Source organism: Fukomys damarensis, unplaced genomic scaffold, assembly GCF_012274545.1.
Source record: "Fukomys damarensis isolate Sample0158 unplaced genomic scaffold, DMR_v1.0_HiC HiC_scaffold_32, whole genome shotgun sequence".
Classification (NCBI taxonomy): domain Eukaryota; kingdom Metazoa; phylum Chordata; class Mammalia; order Rodentia; family Bathyergidae; genus Fukomys; species Fukomys damarensis.
The window spans coordinates 4,183,111-4,196,203 of NW_022900944.1; the positions used below are offsets into that span (position 1 = coordinate 4,183,111).

At 37.6% G+C, this 13,093-nt stretch overlaps 1 protein-coding gene across 5 annotated transcripts in view; it reads left to right on the top strand.

Moving 5' to 3' along the window:
* Window positions 1-13,093, top strand: part of Pdlim5 (PDZ and LIM domain 5) — a 235,851-nt gene that overhangs the window by 175,692 nt on the left and 47,066 nt on the right. The window contains exons 9-10 of one of the 5 annotated variants that reach the window (XM_033758010.1): window positions 4,078-4,197; window positions 6,507-6,650. The exons of the other annotated variants lie outside the window; for them this stretch is intronic. Coding sequence (XP_033613901.1) covers window positions 4,078-4,197; window positions 6,507-6,650 — 264 coding nt within the window. The remainder of the gene's footprint in view (window positions 1-4,077; window positions 4,198-6,506; window positions 6,651-13,093) is intronic. 5 annotated transcript variants of the gene reach the window in all.

The window sequence follows — 13,093 nt, forward strand, 5'->3', positions numbered from 1 at the left end:
TTTTTTTTTTTTTTTTTTTGGACAGGGTCTTGCTTTATATTTCAGGCTAGCCTTGAACTCACTATGTAGCCCAGGCAGGCCTTGAATTTGGGGCAGTCCTCCTGCCTTACCCTGCTGAGTGCTGGAATTACAGGCCCATACCACCACACCCAGCTTTCTGGGATGTTTTCAATGTTTGCATTTGTTGAGAATTCATTCCTTCTTAATTTGTATTTAATTCCATCAGAACCTGCATGAGGAAAATTAACTATAGAAAGATTATCACTGATCGGAGAACTTTAACATCCTGCAGCCCAGTTTTTGTTCTTTTGACTCCACTAAAGCTATTTTGACCATTGTTGGCAGTAAGTGGCTGTACAGTACAGTAAGTTAATCATATTAGCAAATTACTGAGGATGATTATCATACATTGTAAAATTATTGGAAAGATTTTAGATGCTTTCTTAATAAGAAAACACTTTATTAAAATATAACATGTAAGTTAAATACTAAACTAACACAGTAATATTATAATTAATAATGGCCTGAATTATGGAAGGATTTTGTTCAAGCTATTGGAAAAATCTGTTGTGAATGGAGTTTCGTGAATAAAGGGAAAATTGGTTTGGGAAGATAAAACTTGAGAGATACTTCATGCCATGCTTATGACAGCCCATTCAGGAATGTGTAGAACATGTTAAGGACTTTAGATATTACACTAACTGCAGTGGGAATCCGTTGCAATGTTAAATGATTATGGTGAAGTGTTTTGTTTTTCTTATGGCTGCAATAGGCCATGGCAGACAATGCAGGGGCTTACATGTGGCAGGATTGAGCAAGAGGGGACGAGAGAACAGTTGGATAATTCCTAAAGCATTGGTATGCGGTATTGCTTGTAACTGTCTGGCTGAGAAAGGGAGGTGGCCATATGGAGTAGTGGGGTAGATTCAAGATTGGGTTTGAGGTAGCATAATTGGGGTATGGTGATGGATGACTGGAGATGGTGAGGGAGAAGTAAAAGGTTCGGTTCTTTTTCTTTTTTTAAACCAGGTAAGAGGAAGTACATCAGTTGGGAGAACATATTTTTGGAAAGCTCTTAAGAGTTTATTTGAGAAAAGTTAATTCACTGAAAACAGCTATTAAAATATTCCGAGATTGTTCAGAATACTGGCTGCTGCTCATAGGAGAGAGCTGAACGTGTGTTATAAATCTGGGACACATAATATGCGGAAGATACTTAAAGCTATGAAGGAGCAGTATATTGCTCTTCTAATGATGGTAGAATAGTGAGAAATAGGGTCTAGGGCAGAAAGACAAGTGTGTGGGGTCGTGGTGCAGAGGACAAGAGGAGAAGCAGTCGTTTGATTTCATTGAGACTCCAGGAAATGAGGAATGTGCACCAAAACAAATGCTGGATGATTACTATATATGAGATCGCTAAATTAGCTCTGTTTATATGAACAGAAAGTAGACGGTGGTTACCAGAGCCTCAGGGGAGGCGGGACAGGGAGTTATTCAGTGGGCAGAGTGCAAGACGAAATGGTGTTGGAGTGCTGTTTCACAATAGCACGAATATGTAGGTACACTTAATTGGACAGCACACTTAAAATGAATAAGATAGTAAGTAAATTCTTTGATGTGTGGGGTGTTTTTTTAACCACAATAAAAAATGATGAAAACCTATTTTCAGTCAGTCAAAGAGGTCATTAGTGACCTTAAGAATACAGCCTTCTGGAGTAGTGGAGCATGGGGCCCAGTTGGGATGGTTGAAGTATGACAAGCTGGTGATCCACTGTTGGTTCAGAGTTTGGCTCTTAAGGGGAAAGGGAAAATAGAAGGCAAACAGTTTGTTTTTAAGAGAATCGATAGCATTTTCAAGTGGGGATACAGACTATCCGGTGTGAGAAGGAGGGAGAAGTCAGTTGACACCCTTCAAGAAAAGGGAAGAGATAGCGTATGTAGCATAAGAATATTACTTACAACTCTCAGGAATGGGGGATTGAAGGAAATTCCTCACTGGTCCCAGAAGATGGTGAAGATGGTAAGCTATTAAGACAACATCATGCCTGATTTGCCTGGACAGATTTTTAATGTGGATCCATCTCGTAAAGTGTAGACACAGTGCAGAGAAAGACACAACGTACACTCTTAGTTAGCTCTTAGTTCATTTTTAAGAAAAGCGGGTCAACCTGCTGCAAGCCCAAGACGTATCTGGGAAGGAGAAAGCCTTCATATCTTTCTCTGGTGAGAAATAAAAACTCATTTAAGCCACAAAGAAGTTAGGCTGCTGTAGACATAGTGTTAATCAGAGCTCCTTTTAACCAAAAGGGATAAACTATATGAAACCATTATGAAAGGATGTAACAACCCCACGGACCTGGGGAACTGAAAGCCTCATGGAGGAGGTAACATTTAAACTGAGCTGAAAGGGCTGCACAGGAATCAACCCTGTGGAGGTGTGGTAGGACGGGAGCTTAGAAAATTCCAGGAAGGAGGCTTTCTGAAGTCTTGCAGTGGGAAGCAGTGGAATCTGTTCCCAGAAGAGGTGGAAGGCCAGGGGGGCACTGGAGCAAGTGGGATAGAGAGGAGAGCTTAGCAAGACAACTGAAGGACAGACAGCCTGAGACCGGTTACCTCAGAGAAGTATGAGCAGTGCAGCGACAGTTGCAAGACCTTTGTTTGACAGCTTACTCTGAGCTCTTGGGGCGCGAGGTTCTAGAGGACAAGGCTCAGCAGCTGTTTTTTCTCCAAAGGTCAAGTATTAAAAGTTTTTGTGGGCTGTGTATTGCATCATAATTACCTCTCTGTAGAGTGTGAAAGTAGCCGTGGACATGTAAGTGAATGACTGCAGAGCTGTTCAGGTAAAACTTCAGGTATGAATGCTAAAATTAGAATTTCCTGTTTTTTCATATGTAGAAGTACATGAAATATTCTTCTAATTTAAAAAAATTAAAAATATGAAGACCATACTTATCCCTTAGGATGTACAAAGCCAGATGGCAGGTTATATTTGGCTTTGGTCCGGGATTTGCTGACTCATGTTGCAGAGTATTTCTTATTTTAACTTTTTCTCTCTACTTTTTAAGTGGTATTGTAGTGCTGCCCTGACACTTCTCTTAAACTGTGTGCATTTCCTTCAATACTTTACTAAGTGTGTAACCATTTCTACACTTGATCTTAGCCCAAAGGCCAAGAAGCGATTGTGTGACCATTTCTAGATGAAAAATGGGAATATAGGCTCTCCTTTTCTGTTTCTTCATCATAGTACATTTTGTTTAAAAATTAGTGGAACGTGACTTACCCTTCTATTTTTTTTATCCAGAGGCTTTTAAAGAAAATAATAGGTAATTTTATATTTTTCCTGTTTTAATTTCTCCCCACATGTTGCATTTGTTGCTTTCTTCTTTGAACCTGACATTTTTCTCCCTTTCTTTACTTGGTAATAGTTCCTAAGTTAATTCTGTTATTCTGAATGGGGGAAAAGGTATAGTTACCTGAAAAACCAAGTGAAATACACTCAGAGCACCACAGTTGCACATACCGTGTGACTGGACACAGTACTTGGTTTACATAAAGTTAAGCAACATCCACACATTTTCAGATCCACAGATGTAGCCTTCTGACTTAACAGATAATTTCTGGTTGCTTTCTTGTTATTTATTATTTGAGCAACTGTACCACAAAGTGCTGGAGAGCATTACATAGTAGAAATAATAGTACCGGAAGACCTGGCCCAAATTCCATCTGCCCTGTATATGTATGGTAGTGGACACCTTATTTCTTAGAGTCAGAATTTTCTTAAAGCATTCACAGTACATGTTCAGTGACTGAGAATTCCCATCTGTCTTTCCCCTATACACATAACCCTTTATCACATGGAAGTAGCCATGTTAAAGGATTTGGGGAAAGAGCAGCTCATACTTTGTGGTGTTCAAGGTGTTGGTTCTGGTTTTAAGCTTTTGCAGATACGCAGTTTTCAAGCAGCCACCTGACAATTGAAATAATGTGCATTTTAAAAGGAGGTAAAGATGATAAATGTCTTTCATACTTTTAGTTACCATCTCCTCTGCCTTGTTTATTTTGCTTCTATAAACTTAGGCTTGACAGTCCTCTGGAAGACCAGCGAAAGAGTGGACCTCACCTCCCTGCAATTCCTCAAGTGTTAAATATTGGTAGCCAAGTAGCCACACTTTCTAAAGTAACATCTGTTTATTCTAGGTAGTTTTTCCTTCTTGATGTGTCTCAATTTTCATGCTGGTAGTGAACCTAGACACTAAAACTGTTCGACTGAAAAACAAAAAGTGACCAGCAGGTACCGAGCTGACATACTAACCTGTAGACAGAAGTGCTCAGCACTGCAGCAAGGCACCACTTCACACTGCTTTGTATTCCGTGTATGCTGGGGTTAGGTTTCTAACCCTAATGTAGAATTAGGAAATCCATGTCTTACTCACTCTGTGTTTTGCAAAGTCAACTTTCTGAGTTTCTCATAAGCGTGGTCTTCTGAATTAGAGCTTTTAACTCCTAAGGAGAGAGAGAAAAAAGGTCATACTATGTTCCCAGGTACCTAGACATATTCTAAGTGCATTCAGGTAATAAAGCCACTTATAAAAAAGTTGCTAGATTCTGATAATGTAAATCCTCTTGTATTATTATTTATGATACAATAGGTTGGGTGAAATTCATTAGTTTCCATTTCTTACTGGCAAAGATAATTTAGCTGATGTTTTTAGCTGATGTTTTTATAACCTAAATTTCTAGTTCCTCTTATTTGTCATTATTTCCCCTAAATAGTAACTGTTTCCTCAGATGCCAAGTTTTTAAGAAACTCAGAAGTCAATTACTTGGTAAGGTTATTCTTCACCTTAACACTTACCACCTTGCTCTGCCCTTGGTAATATCTTTCTTTTCTCTCTCCAGCTACCTTTCTTCCTTTCATAATCATTTACAACTGTTGTTAAAACATAACAATGCAGTCCAATTTACTGGATAGACCTGCGCAAAATTATATACAGTTACCAGGGCTTTTTAGTTTTTTGAAATTAATTGGCTACTGTTTAATTTTCCCTCTGTGGTCTGTACAGCTATGTGGTATAGAACTACTTTTAATAACATACATTCTTTTGACAAGGAGAAAGAATTTATGCCCACTTGTGGGGGCCGGCCATGGCCCTCTTGCCTTTGACTTTTGAAAGGAAACTTCTTCCTCTACAATTAAGGCATTGATACAATTTATGTAACATTTGTTACTTTTCAAGGACTCTGCTTGTTAAACTTGTTTTTTGAGCCTGCAATGGGAGAAAGAGCCACAGATCTGATGTTCTTTGTAAAGAGTCAGAAAATCCGGTCTTTGCATAAGATACAAATAGTTGCTTGGTGCTTCCTGCTGAGGTGCCTTTAAAAGGAAGGAGCTGTTTCTGTGAAATAAATCAAACTTCTCTTGGTCTCCACTCAGGCTTGAGTGTTCTTTCCTTTCTCAATCCTCACTCCCCAGCTCAGGCATGTTGGTGTTGTGAGGGCAGGACCACCACACCCACTCTCAACAGTTTTAGACATTTGAGCTCTCACCATTGATAAGTTTTGCAAATGATTACTTTGGGAGGTGGTCACTGCTACAAGTCTCTGAAAACAGTGATCAGACCATAGTGATGGGCTTGATCAATAACTTACACCCATGAATAGACAAATTTCACACAATGTATTTGAAACTATTTTACTCAATAAAGATTAATTCTTAATTATAATGTGATACCCAATTAAAAAACCATTGCAGTCCTAATACTAGGTTAATCTTTTCCGAAAGACCAAGGGAAAATAATTATTATTAAATAATAACAATTCTGAAGATGAAATTTAATCCCAGCATTTCCGAATCATTGCAGAGCTAAGTGAAAGCAGAAATACGGAACTCTGCAAACACGGCGATGTTTTGGTCACATTCACTATAAAATACTGTTTATTTTTGCAAAAGTCCCTACCCTCTCGAAGGAGCTCTGCTCTCAACATTTCAAACCGTTACTTCTTGTTCATATTAATACATATTGCTGCTTCGGAACAAGCAGCCGGATGTACGTCTTTCTTCTGGAAACACAAGTCTCGTTAAAATGTCACATCATTAGTATAGATCATCTCTGTGGTAACAATCCTTTACGGGTCATTTGGAAAAATACCCTTTCTATGCTTATTGAAATTCAGCTTAAATGTAGATTTATTTCCTACTTAATTGTTGGTAAATCAGTCTTCAAATGCGTGCTATATGACCTTCATTTAATTTTAAATAGAACTAGAGACCTGAGCACTTAATGTTTCTATGTAAAAATTAGTTTTATGTAGAATTGTACATTGAATTTTAATTTCTTAGGAAAATCACAGCAGCATTAAATAAATAATTGAACTCCTATTACATCTTGGATATCACACTCCTTTATATTATCTAAATATTAGTGTAGAAAGATTGCTATCTTGTATTTATTATGCTATTTTTTCTTACTTTTGTGTGCCTTTCCTTTCTTTTTCCTACTTATCAGTTTAAGCAGCTCCTCAGGAAATGTGGAAGGTTCTTTGGATGGTTTTCGAAACTTGTCTACCTTCTCTCCTCCTGCTAGATACAGTGCTGCAGTTCTGAGCAGTGTGGCTGCTGCAGTGTCTGCCATCATTTCTGCAAGAACCAGGTGAACTGATTACGTGTGCAGTGTCCATCTGACGTGACCCCAGTACTCTCACTGTACAACAGTCATTTCAACGAAAATGTTGAAACCCACTCCCCTGTGACCTCGTCAGTGTGTAGTAGCTCTGTTCTCCAAGCTGTGGGTTGACCCTACAGTATTTGTTACTGTTGTTTTAAAAAATCATCCTTTGACCTCTTCCATTGATGGCATTTATGTGCATTTCTTGCTTGTGTGGATTATTGCATGTCGTATAGTTACTGACTTTAGGAATGTTATAATTTTCAGGTTTTTGAAACAATCAAGTACAAATTAAGTTTCTGTTGATAATCTTCTCCTGGCTACTTTTTGAAATACCCCTTTCTCCCACTAAAAAACAGAAATTGTTTTATAGGATTTTGTTTTGTTTTTATATAATTTTTGTAGTTTTAAATGCTTGCTACAAGATTACCTTGCCCACTTTTGGTGAAAATCAAGTCCATTTTGTATATGAGTAGAAAAATAGACTCACTGTCCTGTTTCCCCTCTTACTGCTTCACGCTTCTCTCACTGTCAAAGAAAATGTTTCGAATCATAGACTTCAAATCACTTTCTACTACTTGTAGTATGCATTTTTTTTTTTAACTTAAACTCTTTCTAAATGCTTACGAGGCTCTCAGGTCCTGAATGGTATTGCTTTCTCCTTGGTGCTCTGTGTCCAAGACTGTAGCTTTCTCTTATCTCCAGTCCCCCCAGAAATCATCTGGCTTTGTAGCCCTGAGAAAGCAAGGTATTGGGGAAGTGGACACAGCAGGTGGTGGGGTGCTGTAAGGATGCTGCCTTCTCTAATGCTCATTGCCATGGTAACATGTCAGGGAGAAATCTTAGAGCTGATTGTTACCTGGTTTCTAGTTAACTAGAATTTCAGTGCAATGTTCATGCACAGGCCTGTTATTTTGTGAGCTTTTTTAAACTGTTAACTCACCTTTGAATTCTTTGTGACTTTTTTCATTGGCACACTTGATGTTTGTTATGAATAGTTGTGCCAGTATTTGTAGTAGAATTCTGCTTTATATCATGGACATAACCTTAGTAAGGCATATCTTTTGAAAAAATGAAAAAGAATAAGAATGTATTTTGCTTGACTACTGTCATAACAGTTCTTAAACATGAGAGCTTTGCTTGAAAAATCAACTAATTTTTTACCATTTCTGGGAAATGTTTGTGTTGGTAAGCTTTCCGTCGTTGTGACAAAAGACCTGAAGTAAGCAACATATAGGAAGGAAAAGATTGTTTTGTCTCAGAGGTTTCAGTCTGTAGTCAGAGGTCTGTGGCGAGACTGCACAGGGCGGGGGGAAGTATGTGGTGCAACAGAGCTATTCATATTAGGAGCCCTGAGGGAGAAGGGGCTGTGGCCCAGTACCCTCAAGGGTGCGCCTGCCCCACAGCCTAACTTTTTGCACTACTCCTTTCCTCCTACCCTTCCCATCTAGTGATTAGGCCAGAATTATTAGCTATAATGTAAAAAATACAAATACCCCATGTTCTCTAAGCGTGTCATCTCAGCTGTATAAAATTGTTTATTTTACTTTTTAAAAAATTGTGTATGAAATCTTTTTTTTTTTTTATTTTTTTTTTGGCAGGGTCTTACTATGTAGTTGAGACTGACCTGAATACTACTCTGTAGCCCAGGCTGGTCTCGGACTCACAGCAATCCTCCTGCCTCAGCCTCCCAAATGCTGGGATTACAGGTGTGAACCACCACGCCCAGCTATAAAATCATTTTTGACAAAACAGAAAATCAGTGGCAGAGTATGTAACTATGACTGTCACCAGCAGTAACTTCATATGACTGGCTGTCTTATTATATGCCTGTGTTCTACCCAGAGTTATAGAGGTTTTCAAGATGCTTGATTTTAACTGTAGGGTTACTTTTAAAGGAGGTGTTCAAACAAGAAGAGAAATATCACGCTTTAAGAAAAAAATACTCATAATTATTTTATGGTGCAGAATTGTGAGAGTGAAATGACCAGCAGTCTTGACTTGTCAAGGTTAAGGTTGTAGAGAACTAGGTTACTGACCACACTGCCACACTTTGAGAATGAGATGGGATGTGATGGTGAACGTTTTAGAACTTTCAGTAAAACAGACAGCCTACTGTGGCTCGGAAGCTATAGGTTTGCCACCACTGCTATAGATCTTCTCTCCAGAAAAGTGCTTATGATCAGACATAGATCTTATCTCCAGAAGGGAGCCTGTACACAGAACTGCATATGCAGTTCTAGAGCAAATTTCTAGAGCAAATGTTAGTAGTCATTGTCTTTGCTTTTTATTAATAGCAGTAGAATAAAGAAAAATATATTTGATGTCGAGAAAGGAAATGGTTCTTGACAAGGTAATCTAGTTGGCATTCTGGGAAACAGGAATGTGGCTTCCTAGGAAAAACATTGTTAACTTAGAGGGTTTCCCAAAAGGGCAGATTACATAGAGTCAGAGATGTTTTATCTCCGAGATTTGTTTGTTTGCTTGTTTGTTTTGTGATAACAACGTTTAAAATTATAAGTTTTGGTATAAAATTATACCAAACCTGTTTCTTTCCATTACAGTATATTTAGTACTGTGAGCTTTGGTGCAAAAACTGTCAGGAATTTTCCCTAGTAAAATATAAAATATGTTCTTATAAACACAGATTCCTAGAAGGAAAGACATTCATGAACCTCTATACAACCAGGTCCTTTTATAGAGTTCTCCTGGAAGAATTCTGTAAAATACAATGTTCCTTGTAATTAGTATCCTCCCAAAAATGTTCCTTGCCTGCCATTTCAGTGTCTGAATAGTAGTATAATTTTGGTAAGACTTTAGCTAAAAACTAGCTTAGGCATTGATAGTTACACCTGTTGATATACAGATGTTTTTTTACTTATTTAAACATGTAATCGGAATAAAAGTTACTCTCACGATTACTTTTCAAGCAATTTTCCCTTTGATAATAGGTTTCCAGGTGTGAAGTGTTCCTAATCTGTAACTGAACTTTAGTTGTTGTAATAGTTAAACAAATATGGAAAAAGAATGCCAACTCAAGATAACCAGGTTGCTGACACTGAAAGTTAACTTTAGTTCCTTTTCCTTTTTTCCTTATTGGCTTAATTCTGGAAAAAAAAAACTCTCTATTCTTCTAGTATATTTTCTCCATTTTCAAGAACTTGTTGTGTGAAACAAACAAGAATAATGTGCTTTAGTTTGAAATCATATTAATTTATTACATCATTTCAGTGTTTATTTGGCAGGCTTGTGAAAATGACCGTATTTGATTTTCAGCATCTGTGGTATTAGCAGAAGGTCTTTGTAGATATTTACATTGATTTCTTCATTAGAATCCTTTAGAAAGAATTTTAATTTTGTTTAGAAGTTTGATATACCTTAAACAACTTTAAATTTTGAAAAATATATTTGAAAAATGAGTTCAGAAATAACATAGCAGTCTAAGTAGTATGCATGCTAGAATAACAAATTAGTTGCTAATTTTCGAATATTTTGCTACTAGTGATTACTGATAACATTTTATTTCTAAATATAAAATAGTGTGGCTAGTGTCCCTATTAATCCTTTGCCTTTATTACAGTATACCTAATATTTATATGTTTTCTTTAAATAGTAGTCAACAGCTAAGAATTAGAAAAGACATGTTAAGATTTTTAGAAACCTGGACATCATATATTTAGATATGATTATCTAGGTCAATATTCACTTATTACTACATTAAATGTTTTCAATAAATAAGATTTTTTCTCAGAGAAAATTGAACTGCTGATCAATCCTGAATTTAAGCATAAAAATGGAACGATTTTCATGCTTAGAACTTAGTTTTATAGTTTTTTTATAATCTGCATCAAGCATTTTATATCCAAAAAAGATTTAAGCATCTTGCTTTTGTGGAAAGAATGCATACAAGGTTGTTGTTGTGGTTTAGATTAGAACAGTGGTGATGAACCTAGAGCACCTGTGCCACAGTGGTCTGTTCATATCCCTGAAAGCTCCATCCCTGGTCTACGATGATTCCCAAAAGGCTTGTGTTTTCAGAGGCAGGGTTTTTGGATCCCGGGGACACTATACTCATCAGTTCAGAGCTGAAAGTGAGGCTTGGAGGTGGGGCTTAGTCTGGATAGGTGGGACATTGGGGGCCTGACCCGGAAGGGATCTCTACCTTCCTGCTTTTCCCTTTACTCTGCTTTTTGGCTGCACTGGGCTGAACACCTCCTCCACAGTGCCCCTCTGCCATCACTTTTTTGCCTAAGTTTATTACAGACTAAGTCTGTGGACCTAATGGGTGTTGGGTATTTTAGCTCAATGATGAAAAAGTAGCTAAGATACCTGTGTTCAAAGTATACAGTCAAAATTAAATTTTTAAGCATGTATGATACTTATTGCCTGGGAATCTGAGAAATATTATGTAATTTAAAATTGAATTGAGAAAGCAAGATTATATCTGACGTTAAGATCCTACACTCAAAACCACCCAGAAACTACATTTAGAAGCAAAATTAAGTGTTTATTTAGTAAAGCATTTATCGACTCTGAACTAGATGTTATGGGATTTAGAATCAAACAATACAGTCCCTCTTACTGCTTTCACCTGTACTCTGTGCTGGGCATTGTGCTAAGTACTCTCTAGGATTTAATTTCATTTTTACAGTAACCTTGGAATAAAGGCAACATTTTTGCACCATTTTACATGAGGACACTTATCTGTGGCCAGAATGAAGTTTCTGTGACACCGTGAGAAATGATATGGTCAGGCAGGCATGTTATCTTGGAAGGCTTTAAATGCCATGAACGGTACCTTCTCCCCCCACCTCTTAATGGTTCCACCCATTCTCTAGCCTTCCATCCTTTGTGTAGAGTTAATTAAGTGCCTTCTGGTGCCAGGGCTTTCAGGAAAAGCATTGCAAGGAACCAAGTTTTTCCTTTGGACAAGTTTTCCTGTTAGGAAGTACCTCCGTTTCCTGCACCAGTTCTGCTCACTGGTATTAGACGCACAGAGCAGACTCCTGAAGGAAATCCCTGTGTCAGGTGTGTGACAGCTGACCTGTGCTGCCCTTGGGTGTTTTCTTACCCTGGCCTAGTTCTACCAGTTCCCACAGGAGGACTTCACTGGGCTCCTGTTGAATTCCTGTCATCCCACTTACTCTCCTAACTGTTTGTCTGGCAACTCCCCTGGAATTAAGTTTTAATTCCTTCAGATTACTAAACATTTAAATGATGCTAATTTAGGTTTTTTGTTACTTCTAAATTATAATTTTGTTTCATTTATAACAATATTGTTTGGTTTTGGTTTTCTCCTTAGAGCTGTGTCTATCTAGATTATTGGTTTTTTTTAACAAATTGTCATGAGGAATTTAATCTTAGAACAAAAATGACTCGTACATAAGTATTTCAAAATTATTTATTTGTGATGAGCAAAAGTATTGGAAATAAATCTTTTATTATTTAAATATGTTAATTATCCTTTTCATATGTTAAGTTTATATTCTGTGCTTTCCAGTAGGCTAAGTACTTTAGACATAATTATCCTTCTCAAATCATGGAAATCTTACCAGCAAACGATTATTTTCATCTAAAATTTAGATGGCTGAGATTTGGAGAAGGAAAATAATTTTGTTACAGAGCTCTTAGAAAGTACTCAGTTAGCCACTGTGCAAGAGTGTTTGAACTCTGTTTCTGTTAATGCTTTTTTTGTGTGTTGCTTTTAGTGATAGTGGTTTTCAATATTCCCCTTAAATAAGCGATTTTATACTTTCTATTTGTGATAAGAATTTTTAAAGTGTTATACATTTCATTGTATTTTTCAACATCAAGAAAGGTTTTGTTTCTCACTAAACTGATTGGAAAGAATAAAAGATGATGGCTCTGTTTCCCTTGAACTTGAAAGGACAAGAATAAGAAGCTGTATTGCATGAAGGTTAAAACATTTATAGTTCATTTCTCAAAATTGTACAGTGTCAGAATGCCCCAGGACTACCCTCACATTTTGTGTTTCACTAGACTAATCTAAAGGACTCGGCAGATAGTTATGACTAAAATTTATCACAGCTAAGAATACAAAGCCAGATCAGCAAAGTAAAAGGTGCGTGGGGCCAAGCCTAGAAAAAGTGAAGCTCTGGTTTCTAAGAGCCCTCTCTCAGGAGCCCCTTGGGTGCGCTCAGCTCCCCCAGTATGGAGTTGTGGCAAAGCATGCAAAGTGCTGCTTACAAAAGAGGCTCGCTGGAGACCCAAGACTCAAGTTTTGGAGGGACTTGTTACATGGACACCCTGTGCGCTGTTTGCACCCAAATTCCAGACTCTCCAGAGGAAAGTAGTATTTCACTGTAAACTATACCATCTGTACAGACAGTTCAGGCACCGTGAGCAACTCTTATCGCTTAGAGAAAGTTTTGTGTCACTTCAGGGGCCAGTTTATCTGCCACATTCTT